The following is a 16,253-nucleotide window of genomic DNA, read 5'->3' as shown; positions in this document are numbered from 1 at the left end:
TCTGACTCTAGAGACTCATTCTAATGCACCCCAAAATTTGAGAACCTACAGGGAAGACTTCCTATAGCTCTAGGGGCAGATATCTGCTCATCCTAATGACTGAAAAGTCCTTGGTGTGACTAGGGGACAGTGAGCAGTTCCAAAGGGCCCCAGCCTGCCTGTAGGATGTACCCTGCTGTGTAGTCATAACACATCTTTATAATGGTGGCTATCAACTAGGCTGCCTAACAAATGGAGGTTGGGGTTCTGTTCTCGTGACAATTGCATGGGGAAGGGAGCCTACTGGCTGGAAGCTCAGATGCTGAATACCCCACAGTGCACAGGGTAGCCCTGCACAACAGAATCATCCTCAGGTGCTGATGTTGTTCTTGCTGGGAAATAACATTCTATAAACTGAGTCCATGGTAACAGATGAGCGTAGAATCAGTCCACTATATTGAGGTGCTGTACTCAGACACCATAAACAGTCTAAATACACAGTGACAACTGTCCACTGTGGTGGAGTGTGTGGCTCTGGGGTCAGGTTCAAGTGCCTATTCCCTGTGAGGCCTTGGGCAAGTGAGTGCACATCTTGACCCTCCATTTCCTCATCTGTAGAAGGAGGATAACAGTGGCTCTCCCTCCCAGGGTTGCTGTGAGCTCTGAGGGAGGTGTCAGCAGCAGTGCTGAATACATATTACTCAACCACTCACATCTCCCCTGAAGGCAAGTGGTGTTTAAGACATGAGGTCATGAGGAAGGCGGGCTGCAGAGGGGCATGGGTTAGCTGGGAAGGTCTTGCAATGATCCAGGGTGAGGTGCAAGAGAGGCAGGGACCTCATTCAGGAGACCTTACAAAACGGGAACCTTGACCACGCCACTGACCTCATGGTGACCTCGGGCCATAACTCTTCCTAGTCTCAGTTTAACTGTAAAAACAGGTAATTCCTCTCCTGAAGAATGACTAAGAAAGCCAGTTTCGGTCTCTGAAAGCACCGAGCACTGTTCCTGGCACACGGCAGGGCCTTGGCAAATGATGATTCCCTCTCTACCCTCCCACCTGTACTGCCCTCACAGGGCTGGGTTGTACCTGACGCTAAGCGGGGACTCCACAGAAAGCCCCAGCAGGGAACAGGCGTCCCGGGTAAAGGTCTCACAGATCTCCGCCCAGTGGCTGTTGTCCAGCAGGTGGCAGTAGGGTGACTTCTCCAAGCCTAGCCGCAGGTACACCAGGCTGCCCATCATCACCTGGATCTCTACAAGGCAACCAGGGGGTGCAGCTCAGTGGGTGCAGGGCTCTGGGTCCACCCCCCAAGCGGGCGGCAGGACTGTGCTGCACAGTATGCTGAGCCCAGCAGCTCCCAAGCCCCTGAGCAGACTGAGCAGGGATGAAAATGCCCTCAGGCAAATTTGACTGTAAAATCCATTGGGGAGGTGGAGGTCCAGGCTGCTTCTGCAGGACAAGAACAGGCATTACTAACACAGAATCAGGAATGGGGACAGTTCTTTTCCAGTTCTCTTTCCTCCCCAACTGCATCAACGATCAAATAAGTCCTCAGGTTGGCACTGGTGTCTCCACACTAATCTCCATTTAGAGCAACCCCAGGTTAAGAGCTTTCAGGAGGCAGCAGTATCTAGCTAAAACTTCAATCATGGTTTGGGGCCGGGCGTGGTGGCTCATGCCTATAATCCCAGCACTTTGGGAGGCCAAGGTGGGTAGATCACATGAGGCCAGGAGTTTGAGACCAGCCTGGCCAACATGGTGAAACCCCGTCTCTACTAAAAAATATAAAAAGTTAGCCAGGCGTGGTGTCAGGCACTTGTTTTTTTGGTGTGGTTTTTGTTTTTTTTTTGAGACAGAGTCTCGCTCTGTCGCCAGGCTGGAGTGCTGGAGGGCAGTGGCGCAATCTCGGCTCACTGCAACCTCTGCCTCCTGGGTTCAAGTGATTCTCCTACCTCAGCCTCCCGGGTAGCTGGGACTACAGGTGCCCGCCACCACGCCCGGCTAATTTTTCATATTTTTAGTAGAGATGGGGTTTCACCATGTTGGCCAGGATGGTCTTGATCTCTTGACCTCATGATCCACCTGCCTCGGCCTCCTAAAGTGCTGGGATTACAGGCGTGAGCCATCACGCCCGGCCAGTGTCAGGCATTTGTAATCCCAGCTACTCGGGAGGCTGAGGCAGGAGAATCGCTTGAACCTGGGAGGTGGAGGTTGCAGTGAGCCGGGATCACACCACTTACTGCACTCCAGCCTGGGCAACAGAGTGAGACTTTGTCTCAAAAATAAATAAATAACTAATAAATCATGGCTTGGTTTTCATATTTATTTTGAGATAAAATTTAAAATAATAAATATGAGGTGGAACTGAAAAACCAAGTTAGTACAGGTTACTACTTGTAAGCATAGGTGAGACTCAGATTCCAGGTTTGGAAATTCTAGCATGAAAGGAAGAGTGCTCAATTGAGTCTTTTTTATTTTATTTTTTGTAGAGATGGGAGCAGGGGCAGGGGTTCGCCATGTTGCCAAGGCTGGTCTCCAGCTCAAGTGATCTGCCCCTTGCTTTGGCCTCCCAAAGTGCTGCAATTACAGGCATGAGCCATTGCACCCAGACAAGTCTTTTTTTTTTTTTTGAGATGGAGTCTCGCTCTGTCGCCCAGGCTGGAGTGCAGTGGCGCGATCAAGCTCCGCCTCCCGGGTTCATGCCATTCTCCTGCTTCAGCCTAGTAGCTGGGATTACAGGCGCCCGCCACAATGCCCAGCTAATTTTTTTTGTATTTTTAGTAGAGATGGGGTTTCACCATGTTAGCCAAGATGGTCTCGATCTCCTGACCTTATGATCCGCCCACCTCGGCCTCCCAAAGTACTGAGATTACAGGCGTGAGCCACGGCGCCTGGCCTCTTTTTTTTCTTAAAGGACTTTTCCATAGGCCAACCAGGTCAGGGAGGCACACGAGGCAGAACAGGCGGGACGGGCATGGCATGCTCTGAGTGTGGTGTGGCGCATAGCAGGCACGAGGACCCTGGGTGGTCTGCGCTGAAGCTATAAACTAAAGGTATGGCAGATGTGAGAGAGGAGGAGCCTAGAGTTCATCCTGGACACAATGAGGGGTCAGAGAAGTTTCTAGTTGGGGAGAGGCATCTGCGTAACAGACAGCCCCACACGGGTGCAGGGACTGGCAGCCTGATGTAACCCACCACATCCAGACATGTGTCAGGCCAGGCAGCACAACCCCAGCCGCCTGGGCACTCACCCCGCTGGTGCAGCCGAGCAAAGGGCTGGAAGTGCCGAGCATAGCTGAGGGCCTCCAGCTGCTTCTCGGGGCCTCCTGCCAGGAGGCGGATGAAGTGCAGTCGGTGCAGCTTGAACTCCAGGGAGCTGTTGAGTTCCAGCAGGCGCTGCCTGTGGGAGACGGCCCATCTGGGAAGAAAGGGGCCAGTTTAGTGTAGAGCTGGTGGGGGCTAGGACCTGAGAGCCAGGACCTGAGAGGAGGGCCCCAAAAGCCTGTGTGAGGCTCTTGAGACAGGGCTGGAGGCAAGTCAAGTACATCTGGGTGAACTGAAGACCACAGTCAAGCCCTGTGCCCTGAGAGGTCGGAGCAGAGTGCTGCTGGCCCACCCAAGGGCCTCCTTACTCCAACGCAGGACCCAGGTCTTGTTCGTGCAGGGCTTCCAGGATTCGATTCAACTCTAGGAAAGGCTGCTTGAAATCCAAGTCCACATTCAGCGTTGATTCCTACAAGGAGAGAGAGAAGAGATCCCACCACTGGAAGATGGTGTTTCCAAAGTTCTCTGCTATGCACATAATAAAAGCTCACCCGCCAAAGACAGGCCAGAGAGAGCTGGGCTTTGCTTGAGGAGCTTGATCTCCTGCCAGCCACTTGGGCCTCTCTTGTTCCCATTTCAGTCCTGGGGAGGCTGAGTATGACATGCTGACCTCCAGAGTGCAGACTGCAAACCCCACCCCACAACCGTAGCAATGGAGACAGTCCCCAGGCTACGCACTGAGTTGCATGGCGAGAAAATTACTCCTCTTCAATCCTCCTAGTACAGTAGAGAAAATCTTTACTTTTACCACCAGTGTGTCTTTAACACCTAACAAGTACTACTTTGTCATTTCACTCATCTCCCTTTTCATTTAAGGGATATGAGGCCTCAGCTCAGAACCCTGGCTGGCAACCAACTCTAACTAGAAATGAGTAACTTCTCTTTTCATCATATACGTTTTTAAAGCTACCTTCTACTTCTGGCAGAGGTGCTGATTTCCTTTAGGAAATAAATGGATTTGAAGAATGGCAGGGACTTCATATAGTGAAAACTAGCAGGTGAAAGGCAGAGCAGGCAGGTTGTCATGCCCGCCCGGCCCGGCTGTACCTGGCACAGCTCCTCGGCCACGCTGAGCATGCCCTGCTGGTACAGGTGTTCCACGATGGCCATCTGCAGGATCTGCTGCTGCTGTTCCCGTGCATCCCACACCGCATCTGACACAACACCACAGATCTCAGAGTCGAAGTTCTGACGGAGGAGGAGAGACAGGGCCTGGTGATGCGGGCACTCTTGCTGGCTGTCCTTCGAGTCCTTGTACATCCCAGCTTCAGGGTACTCCCACCCCAGGCCTGGAGCTGGCCACATGCTCACCCTGTCAATGGCTTTGCCCACTCGGGATACACTGCTGTGAATGTCCTTATGGTCCGAAGCCAGTTTCTGCACCGTATCTTTGATCTTCCGGCAGCACTGTGACATCACCAGAGAGAGGGTGGCTGACAGAGGGGTCCCCTGGAGGGCTGCAGAGAAAGTGGAATAAGGACACAGAGGAGGAAGACTGGGGCACCTGCCTTGGCAGCAGACCTTAGCTCTGCTTCCTCTATTCTAAATGCCAGCCCCGTAGCCCAGGAGGCAGCCCTGAATGCCAGGGTGAAAGAACTAGCTTCTCTTCCAGGTCCTGCCACTTTTTAACTGTCTGACTTGGAACTGGTCAAATGGGAAAAGCCAGTTCACCTCTGGGAGCCTTCATTTCCTCATCTGTGAAATTACAGGTTGCTGTGAAATGAAGATGATTTGGCACTTACTAAGGGTCAAGTGTTTATTTTAACTCATGGACTACAGCATGCATAGGATTCTGTTTGGTAACTGCCAGGTTAAACATAGAGTTACCGTATGATCCAGCAGTTCCACTCCTAAGGATATACCAAAAGAAATAAAAACACGTCCACACAAAAACTTGTAAGTGAATATTTATAGCAGCAATATTTATAATAGCCAAAAGGTGGAAACAACCCAAATGTCCATCAACTAGTGGAAAAATATGGCACATCCATACAGTGGACTATTATTCAGCCATAGAAAGGAATGAAGTGCTGATACAGGCTACAACATAGATGAGCCTTGAAAACATTCTATTAATCAAAGAAGCCAGACACAAAAGGCTACATGTGGTATGATTCCTTTTATATGAACTGTCCAAAATAGGCAAATCTAGAGAGACAGAAAAGAGATGAGTGGTTGCCAGAGGCTAGGGAGAGGGAGGAATGGAGAGCTAGTCAATGGGTGAGGTTTCTTTTGGGGGTGATGAAAATGTTCTGAAATTAGATAGTGGTGAAGATTGTACAACTCTGTAAATATGCTGAAAACCACTGAGTTGTACTTTATTTTTTTAATTTTCATCTATGTATGTATGTATTTATTTATTTTGAGACCGAGTTATGAGACTGGCTAATACCTGTATTTTTGGCAGACAGGGTTACCATGTTACCCAGACTGGTCTCAAACTCCTGGACTCAAGCGATCTACCTGCCTCAGCTTCCCAAAGTGCTGGGATTACAGACATGAGCCACCATGCCCATCCAGAGTTGTACTTTATTTATTTATTTTGATACAGAGTCTTGCTCTGTCGCCCAGGCTACAGTGCAGTGGCTTAATCTTGGCTCACTGCAACCTCTACCTCCTGGGTTCAAGCGATTCTCCTGCCTCAGCCTCTCGAGTAGCTGGGATTACAGGTACATGACACCATGCCCAGCTAATTTTCGTATTTTTAGTAGAGACGAGGTTTCACCATGTCGGCCAGGCTGGTCTCGAACTCCTGACCTCAGGTGATCCACCTGCCTCAGCCTCCCAAAGTGCTGGGATTACAGGCATGAGCCACTGCACCTGGCCAGAGTACTTTAAAAGAGTGAGTTTAATGGTAAGTGAATTATAGCTCAATTTTTAAAAAAGACATAGGAACCAGGGACTCCCTCTGGTCAGACCTAAGACAATTTGAACATTACATTAAATAACTGTAATGGATTATAACCTATTGAATAAAATAAGAATATGAGTGTGAACTGATAATAATGAAAGGAGAAGGGAAAGCTTCTTTACAGTTGGATGCCAACTAATAAATGTATAAAGAATGACAAAGCAGGAAAAATCACCATGTTGCAGACAGCTTAGTAATAATTCACACAACAATCATTAATGGATACTAAAACTAGTAGGCTGAAATTTGGTAAAGAATAGGACATTTATATGGTATCAAAGTATCTCCCCACAAACCACTTTTTTTTTTGAGACAGTCTCGCTTTGTCACCCATGCTGTAATGCAGTGGCGTGATCTTGGCTTGCTGCAACCTCCACCTCCTGGGTTCAAGCGATTCTCATGCCTTAGCCTCCCAAGTAGCTGGGACTACAGGCATGTGCCACCATGCCCGGCTAATTTTTGTATTTTTAGTAGAGATGTGGTTTTGCCATGTTGACCAGCCTGGTCTCGACCTCCTGGGCTCGAGTGATCCACCTGCCTCAGCCTCCCAAAGTGCTAGGATTACAGCCCACAAACTACTTAGTGATTACAAAGAAAAATTAGGAAGTTTACAGTGGAAAAACTTTGCAGCTACCATCTTAACTAAGTGATCAAAGTGAAGATCAGGCCAGGTGCAGCAGATCATAATCCCAGCACTTTGGGAGGCTGACACGGGAGGATCACTTGAACCCAGGAGTTCGACACCACCCTGGACAGCACAGGGAGACCCTGTGTCTACAATAAAAAAAAAAAAAAAAAATTAGCTGGGCCTGGTAGTGTACTGCTGTGGTCCCAGCTACTCCTGAGGCTGAGGTGGTAGGATCACTTGAGCCCAGGAGATCAAGCCTGCAGTGAGCCAAGATCATGCCACTGCACTCCAGCCTGGGCAACAAAGTGAGACCCTGTCTCCAAAATAAAAGTGAACAACAGCAATAATGCAATAAACCAACATCTTGTGTCTTCCAGTGTGATGCACTGAGAAACAAATCACTTCTGAAGTACTGCCAAAAATGCAAAACCTAAGTAATGAGAAAACATCAGAAAACTCCAAATTGAGAGACGTTCTGCAAAATAATTGGCCTTAATGCTTCAAAAATACCAATGTCATGAAAGATAAAGGAAGACAGAAGAAATGTCTCAGATTAAACAAACTAAAGATTACACAGGAGAAACTAAATGCAGTGTGTGATCTTGGATTGGTTCTTGGACTGGATATTAAAATGCTTTATGAAAATTCCTGGAACAGCCGGGCATGGTGGCTCACACCTGTAATCCCAGCACTTGGGGAGGCTGAGGCAGGTGGATCACCTGAGATCAGGAGTTCGAGACCAGCCTGGCCAACATGGCAAAACCCCGTCTCTACTAAAAATACAAAAAATAAAATAAAATTAGCCAGGCATGGTGGTACGGGCCTGTAAACCCAGCAACTTGGGAGGCTGAAGCAGGAGAATGTGTTGAACCTGGGAGGCGGAGGTTGCAGTGAGCCGAGATTGCGCCATTGCACTCCAGCCTGGGCAATGAGAGCAAAACTCTGTAACAAAAAAAAAAAAAAAAAAAATTCCTGGGACAAAAGCAAAATTGAAATGTGGACTACGCTGGCTGGGTATGGTGGCTCACACCTGTAATCCTAGCACCCTGGGAGACCGAGGCAGGCAGATCACTTGAGGTCAGGAGTTCGAGACCAGCCTAGCCAACATGTCAAAACCCCATCTGTACTAAAAAATACAAAAATTAGCTGCAGGTGGTGGTGTGCGCCTTTAATCCCAGCTACTCGGGAAGCTGAGGCACGAGAATCGCTTGAACCCGGGAGGTGGAGGCTGCAGTTGAGCCAAGATCACGTCACTGCGCTCCAGCCTGAGCAACAGTGAGACTCCATCTCAAAAAAAAAGAAATGTGAACTATAGTTATTAGGTAATATTATATCAATGTTTCATTTCTTGGATTTATTTATTTATTTAATTTTTTGAGACGAGTCTTGCTCTGTTGCCCAGGTTGGAGTGCAGTGGCATGACCTCGGCTCACTGCAGCCCACCACCATGCCCAGCTAGTTTTTGTATTTTTAGTAGAGATGAGGTTTTGCCATGTTGGCCAGGCTGGTTTTAAACTCCTGATCTCAGGTGATCTGTCCGCCTCGGGCTCCCGAAGTGCTGGGATTACAGGCGTGAGCCACTGCGCCTGGCAATTTCTGGGTTTTAATAACTACGCTGTTTTTATGTTAGAGAATGCCCTTGATTTTAGGAAATACACACGAAGGCTTGGGGCTATGTTATCTACAACTTACTTTTAAATGGTTAAAAAGTAATGATCTCGGCAAATATGGCAACATATGAGCAGTTGGTGAATCCAAGTAAAGGGTATATATCAGTTCTTTATACTATTCTTGGAACTGGTCTGTAAATTTGAAATTATCTTTAAAATCTTAAAAGCTAAAAATAGGCCAGGCATGGTAGCTCATGCATATAATTCCAGCACTTTGGGAGGCTGAGGCAGGAGGATCACTTGAGCCCCTAGGAGTTCAAGACCAGCCTAGGCAACAAAGACACTGTTTCCACAAAAAAAAAAAAAAAAAAAAAAAATTACGAGACGAAAAAAAAGTTAAAAATAGAAAAGTACGTTGAAAACACAATGTAAATGGGAATCATCTCAGGTAAATTAATAATTTGTTGGGCTTTTTGAAGTAGCTCAGAGACTGTCATTACCCGGTTTCAAGGAGGCCTAGAGATGCAGGTACCAACATCCTCATCATCGTCCTTCCGGAACCCTGTCACTCAGTAGCTTCGGGTCTCCCACGTCCTCAGGGAGGCTGTCGCAGGGCACTTGCAAGGGTGGCCACCCACCTGCGCTGGCCAGCTCAGCCCGCAGCTGGCCCACGTAGTGCAGCAGCTCCTCCAGGCTCTGCTCACAGTGCTGCCCGTAGGTCAGGAACTTCTGCAGGACCTTGTCCAGCTCTCTCTCCACGCACGCACACTGCTCCATGGCGGCCTCAGCCTGGGGAGGGTCAGCTGGGTCAGGCCCCATCTGGGCCACGGTGGCATAGCAGGCAGGGTGCCCAGACCACCTCTCTTCAGATCCCTCTCACCATTCCCACATCATGTAACAATGTTCCCAGCTTACCAAGGTTTTGGTAAGCATATAACATCCCATCTCCTCACTCCACTGGGATGCCCAGTGGAGGATGCAGGCTGGTGTGAGGATGAGGTTTTTCTTAATCATGGTGAGAAAATTATTATTCCATTTTCAACTCTTTTCATGCCTTAATCTTTGCTCATCTCCCTTTTAAATCAGAATAGAGAGCAGGTCTCACAGAGCCCTTAGCTGGCAATACTATCTAACTAGAAATCCATATACTGTATAATGTCATATTACATGTATGTATTTTCTTTTTTGAGAGACAGGCTCTTGTTCTGTTGCCCTGGCTAGAGTGCAGGTGCACAATCTCAGCTCATGGCAACCCTGATCCCCCAGGCCCAAGGGATTCTCCCACTTTAGCCTCCTGACTAGCTGGGACCACAGGAGTATGCTTCCACACCTGTCTAATTTAAAAATTTTTTTCGTAGAGACAGGGTCTCCCTGTGTTACCCCAGCTGGTCTCAAACTCCTGGGGCTCAAACCATCTTTCCACCTTGGCCTCTCAAAGTGCTGGGATTATAGGCATAAGCCACTATGCCCAGCCCATGTATTTTCATAGAGTTATTATGGCCACATTCTTACAGTCAGAGGAACTGCTTTTCTACATACTATAGTAACATAAGCCATAAAGGCTGTCCTTGAGTGGCTGATATTTGGAAACACAGCTTGGGGAATAACTGCCAACCATGCCGGCCTGACAGGCTTGCCCACCACCCCTGCCTCACCCTCACCCGCTGCGCACCTGAGGACAGGCACAGAACCCTTGCTCTCTCATAACTCCGTGCCCTGGTACATGCTGCTTCCTCACCTGGCCTGCTCTCCATCACCCTTACCTCCTTGACTACTTGAGAGGCTGGCCCATCACTTCTGAGTTAGCTCAGACGTCAGCGTCTTCAGCAGCTGTCTCTAGCCTGTGCCCACCTAGCTCCCTCTACTCTCACTTTGCACCCTTCTCTTTCAGTTTTGGTCACTGGGCCTGCCTCCCCAACCAGACAAGAACCTCTCTTGCTGCAACACAACCTTCCCTCCGCATTATACCATTGAAAGAAAGTTGACTTTTCTTGTCCTATCTCCTCTCCCTACCACTGGGGCTTCCTTCTGTGTCCTTTCTACCCTGGGCCACTGCTCCTTTCCATTTCAGAGCAGCCTTTGACACTGAACATGTGGGCAAACCTCAGAATGTCTGTGACAGAGCTGATCTAGCCCAATGCCCATTCTCAAGAAGGGTACGGAGGAGCATCAAAGAGAAAGAGAATCTTATGTCCAGGGTGACCACCAAGACCCTCCCAGTTTCACAGGCTCTCTTCACTCATTCCCACCAGCACGAGTCCCGGCCTCAGCACCTTGGCCCATCTGTAGCCACTGTCTCCCAACCTGACAGGCAACAAGTGACCGTGAAAAGGCACCCAGGGCCTTGGGGGCTGTGTTTCTTCCCTTTTTCCTTACAGCTAATGCTATTACACTGGAATCTATAGTCACAGAGTCCAGAAGCTATGCCACCCCACCCCCCACCATCCCCTCTGAACAAACACCCTGCAACTGAATGTGACCCATTATGGCAAAATATAACAGGGTCTCCTATCTGAAATGATGTAATTATTATTATTGCTATTATTAACAGCTGACATTCCAAAGAGGAGCCTGTTATGTGCCAGGCACTGTTCTAATGACTTTGCATACATTAATTCATTTACCTAATGCTCACCAAAACACTATGAGGTAGGTACAATGATTAGACCCACTTTGCAGATGAGAAAATGAGACACAAAGATTAAATCAGTTGCCCAAGGTCAGGCATCTGGGAAGTGGAGGAGCTGGGAACTGAACTGAAGCCAGACAGTCTGGCTCTGGCCTCAGAGTCCTTCTCTATGTACTTCATATCACAGGCACTCCCAGGACCAGCTTCACAGGCCACTGTTTCACCAGGAAAGGAAAGAGCAAATATCTGTGTTGGAATGAGTGTACAGCAACCATTAATGATGACGAGAAACACAAAATTAACCACAGAGCTCATGAGAATGATCAACCGGGGAAGATGGCAGGACACTAGAATGCTGGCCAAGAGTGTCTGGGAACTAGAATCACAATTTATCAAAAATAAACATGGCTCAAAAAAGCCAGGACCTCACGAAGGTCAAACAATCTGGCCCTGTCAGACACCAAGGGCTACCAGGCTTATCAAAGGCAAGCTCAAATCAGCATCTTGAAATTGTATTTACTACACTTGATCTTAGCGAAAAGGCTGAGAAGCGATAAAATTGTATTTACAAAGCTGAGGAAGGAGATAGGTACAGGACTGCATTGTAGCAAGGAGTAGGAAACAATCTAGGGACCTCATCACTAGAGGAATCAAGTAAGTAAAATGTGGGGGCTGCATCTATGGAAACCTGTGGAGCATTTAGAAACTGCATCCCAGATATACCCAGAGCAACATCGATAAGATCCACACATGGCACTGAGGTGGAAAAAAATGAGGTCTAGGCAGAATCCATTTATGTAAATTAAAAACATAGGCATATAGGCTGGGAGCAATGGCTCACACCTGTAATCTCAGCATTTTGGGAGGTCAAGGCAGGCAGACTGCTGAGCTCAGGAGTTTGAGACTAGCTTGGGCAACATGGCAAATTTACCTGGGCATGGTGACACATGCCTGTGGTCCCAGCTACTCAGAAGGCTGAGGTGGGACAGAGGATTGTTTGAGCCGGGGAGGTCAAGGCTGCAGTCAGCCATGATTATGCCACTGCATTCCAGCCTGAGCAACAGAGTGAGACCCTGTCTCAAAAAAACAAAAAACAAAAAGAAGATATACACCAAACACATCAGAATGGTTTCCTGTTGTGAGAAGAGAGGGGAAGAATAGGGACAAAAGGGAATATAAATACAAAGGAGAAAAAGGCCCTGCATGGACCAGTTAAATGTATCATGAACTGAGGAGTGTGATTAACTCAGTAATTTTTTTTTTTTTTTTTTTTTTGTAGACGGTCTCACTCTGCTGCCCAGGCTGGAGTACAGTGGTGCTATCTTGGCTCACTGGCAACCTCCACCTCCCGGGTTCAAGCAATTCTCATGCCTTGGTCTCCCAAGTAGCTGGGATTACAGGTGCGCCACCACACCTGGCTCTTTTTTTTTTTTTTCATATTTGTATTTTTAGTAAAGACGGGGTTTCGCCATTTTGGCCAGGCTGGTCTCGAACTCCTAGCCTCAAGTGATCCACCTGCCTTGGCCGCCCAAAGCACTGGGATTACAGGTGTGAGCCAAATCACCTGGTCAAATTTTTAAAAATAAAATAAGTGAACTGAGAAAACAGAACTGTTTGTGAGTATTCTATCCAAAAAATGCAGGAGGTTAATTCAGTCTGTCCAGAGCAAGCCACTCTGCCTGAATCATAGTCAGTCATCTTCACCAGGCGCAAGGAATTGTGTTTGTCTTTGACAAACTTCATGATTAATAGAAGTACTGATGATTGAAATTTCATGTCCACTGGTCCTAAGCCTTCCTCCCCAAGGTCTCACATATACAGAAATTATCCACCAGGATGACCCTCCGAAACACACATCAGATCGTTACCTTTTGCCCAACACTACCATGGTTGACATATAAACCTTTGCAATTATATATTTGCTTCCTTTGCACAAGTTCTTCCCATTTTTAGAGTGCCCTCTGCACTTCTTTGTATAGAGTACATAAGCTGTAGTTAAATTATCACCTCTCCTTGAGCCCTCAGTGAAATCTCCCTGCCTCCTTTTCTGCTTTATAACCTGGCAAGAGTGGCCATACCACACCCATCGAGTCCTCAACTACTGCAGCACAGTAACAGCCTGTCCACGTCAGCCTCCTCCATTGGTCTGTGAGCTGCTCGATGGCTGGAATGTAGACTTGTCCTTTCTCCCCCTCAATGCCCAGACTAGGGCCTGGTCCATGGTAGATGCTCAGTAAACATTTGTTGATTGGGGCCGGGCGCGGTGGCTCACGCCTGTAATCCCAACACTTTGGGAGGCCAAGGCGAGTGGATCATGAGGTCAGGAGATCAAGACCATCCTGGCTAACATGGTGAAACCCCATCTCTACTAAAAAAATACAAAAAATTAGCCGGGTGTGGTGGCGGGCACCTGTAGTCCCAGCTACTCGGGAGGCTGGGGCAGGAGAATGGTGTGAACCTGGGAGGCGGAGCTTGCAGTGAGCCAAGATCGTGCCACTGCACTCCAGCCTGGGAGACAGTGCAAGACTCCGTCTCCAAAAAAAAAAAAAAATTGTTGATTGGCCGGGCGCAGTGGCTCATGCCTGTAATCCCAGCACTTTGGGAGGCTGAGGCGGGTGGCTCACCTGAGATCAAGAGTTTGAGACCCACCTGACCAACATGGTGAAACCTCGTCTCTACTAAAAATACAAAAATTACCCAGGCATGGTGGCGGGCACCTGTAATCCCAGCTACTCAGGAGGCTGAGGCAGGACAATCGCTTGAACCTAGGAGGTGGAGGCTGCAGTGAGCAAAGACCATGCCATTGCACTCCATCCTGGGCAACAAGAGCAAAAACTCCATTTCAAAAAAAAAAACACATCCATTTCCTAAGTTTGTGCTAGAGAGCCTGAGCTCAAACGTGTAGGAGTGGGTAGAAAAGAGACATGAGTGAAATATTAAAATCTCCACAAAGGCATGTATGGAGGTTTATCCTGGAGTATTTAGCATCCTGAAACAAGGAGCTCCTGTGTAGGGAGAAAGGAAGTTTGAGCAAATCATAAAGGTCCCTTTTGCCTGACAAAGATTAGACAACCTCCATTGACCCAATTCTTAACGCTTTTTTTTTTTTTTTGTGAGGCAGGGTCTCTTCAGTTAATAGGGTTGCTTAAAAATTAAAAAAAAAAAAAAAAAGAGAGAGAGGGTCTCAATCTGTTTCCCAGGCCAGAGTGCTGTGGTACAATCAGGGCTCACTGCAGCCTCGACCTCCTGGGCTCAAGTGATCCTCCCACCTCAGCCCCCCACCCCAAGAAGCTGGGACTACAGGTGCACCATGTAGTCCCCCCATGAACACTCCTGAGTTCATGACACATTTAAGTGGTCCATGCGGGGCCTTTTCTCCTTTGTATTTATTTATGTATTCCCTTTTGTCCCTATTCTTCCCCTCTCTCCCCACCACACCTGGCTAATTTTTTTGTTGTTTGTTTTTGAGACATTCTCACTCTGTCACCCAGGCTGCAGTACAGTGGCACGATCTTGGCTCATTGCAACTTTTGCTTCCCAGTTTCAAGCGATTCTCCTGCCTCAGCCTCCCAAGTAGCTGGAATTGCAGGCACCTGCCACCACGCCCGGCTAAATTTTTTATTTTTAGTAGAGATGGGGTTTCACCATGTTGGCCAGGCTGGTCTTGAACTCCTGGCCTCAAGTGATCCTCCCGCCTTGGCCTCCCAAAGTGCTGGGGTTACAAGCGTGAGCCACTGCGCCCAGTCTTATTTTTTGGAGAGACAGGGTTTCACCATGTTGGCCAGGTTGGTCCTGAAGTGCTGAGCTCAAGCCATCTGCCAGCCTCAGCCTCCCAAAGTGCTGGAATTACGGGCGTGAACCACTGTGCCCAGCCAATTCTTATGCTTTTGCAGCCGCGACCTCCAACCACTCTCTACCCTACATGTCACTCCTCTGCTTAAAACCAAAAGATTTCCACTGTACTTAGAAAAAACTCCACATTCCTTTCTATGACCTACAGACTCTATGTGAGCAAACCCCAACTCTCCGACCTCATCTCCTACCACACTTTCCCTTTCTTACCATACTCCAGTCACACTAGCTTTCTTTCTGTTCCTTGACTATACTCTCAGTTGATTTCTGCCCCAGGGCCTTCGCACTGGCTGTTTCCGCTGCTTGGATCACTCTCTTCCCGTATCTTCCTATGCCTGCCTCCTAATTTGGGTCTCAACGCAAATGTCACGTCCTCAGAGATGCTCTGCTAGACCACAGTATCCAACGCTGACCCCTCTGCCCCATCCTCACACCAGTTACCCTGTCATATCGCCCTCCTCCATTTTTTTTTACTACACAGTCCTACTTGAAGTTTCTAATCTTTTCTCATTAACCAAAACTGGAGGGAGGAAAAAGCCCATCATTTTCCCTGGACAGCAGCGCCTACTGGGAGTTTCACCCGCATTAACATGCAAACGACAGGCAAACTCCTAGTCATCCTTTCAAAGACCCTGCTCCAAAGCCCTGCCGAGCCCGGTGCGCACCTGCTCACTTCCGACCCAGCGCGGTCGCACGAAGACTGGACGTTTGAGTCCGAGCAACTCCCCCCGGCTGAGGCGGCTCTTCGGGGGCTGGGCCGGGACCTATGAGTCTGGGACTCCAGCTCCCGGCCCCGGGCCGACAACTGCGAAGAGAACAAGCCCAAGGGCAGATTGTTCGGGGCTTAGTCGTGGGTAGCAGGGGTTCTGGAGAAGGCTGGGGCCCGGGAGGCCGGCCGAGCTTTCCCCGCCGCGCGCCTCAGCTCCGCCGGCCGCTGTGCCCGCCCTCGGCCCGCACCTGCCGGCTCCCAAGCCCTCACGCTCTCACCTCGCCCAGCAGCCCCGGCCCCGGCTTCCGGCGCCACTGTCATCGGAACCGGAAGCCGCGGCGGGCGATCGGAGGTCCGGGCCCGCCCATTGGAGGTTTTGCGGAGGGGTGGCCGTCTCACGAGCCCGCGGCTTTGCGCCTGACCGCCGAGCCTCCCCGCCGCGCGTGCCGAGTGGAGTCGCCCGCGGGAACCGGGCGGCGGCCAGAAAAGCCGCGCCTGTAGTCCGCTGGGGAGTCGCGCCTGGTCGCCTCCAGGTTCCGAGTCCCTCCGGCCGGGCCCCGGGCCTCCCAGTCGGCGGAAGCCGCTGGCCGCGACCGCTCCTCGCCGG

The 16,253-nt window shown here is 49.2% G+C and overlaps 1 protein-coding gene across 5 annotated transcripts in view; it reads right to left on the bottom strand.

Moving 5' to 3' along the window:
• Positions 1-16,253, bottom strand: part of RMND5B (required for meiotic nuclear division 5 homolog B) — a 19,455-nt gene extending 3,202 nt beyond the window's left edge. Inside the window, exons 1-8 of one of the 5 annotated variants that reach the window (XR_010126505.1) lie at positions 15,925-16,213; positions 15,603-15,742; positions 9,095-9,245; positions 4,619-4,764; positions 4,355-4,495; positions 3,616-3,716; positions 3,235-3,401; positions 1,070-1,235 (exon numbers count right to left, since the gene is read on the bottom strand). Coding sequence is in view for 4 of the 5 variants with exons in the window: in XM_054487599.2 (XP_054343574.1) it covers positions 1,070-1,235; positions 3,235-3,401; positions 3,616-3,716; positions 4,355-4,495; positions 4,619-4,764; positions 9,095-9,233 (860 nt within the window). In the remaining variant the exon portion in view is untranslated. The other 4 variants (XM_054487599.2, XM_063665646.1, XM_063665647.1 and 1 more) reach the window with 4 other exon arrangements.

The sequence above is a fragment of the Pongo pygmaeus genome, chromosome 4 (genome assembly GCF_028885625.2).
Source record: "Pongo pygmaeus isolate AG05252 chromosome 4, NHGRI_mPonPyg2-v2.0_pri, whole genome shotgun sequence".
NCBI classification, from domain to species: domain Eukaryota; kingdom Metazoa; phylum Chordata; class Mammalia; order Primates; family Hominidae; genus Pongo; species Pongo pygmaeus.
This window is presented reverse-complemented; position numbering and strand designations above follow the sequence as displayed.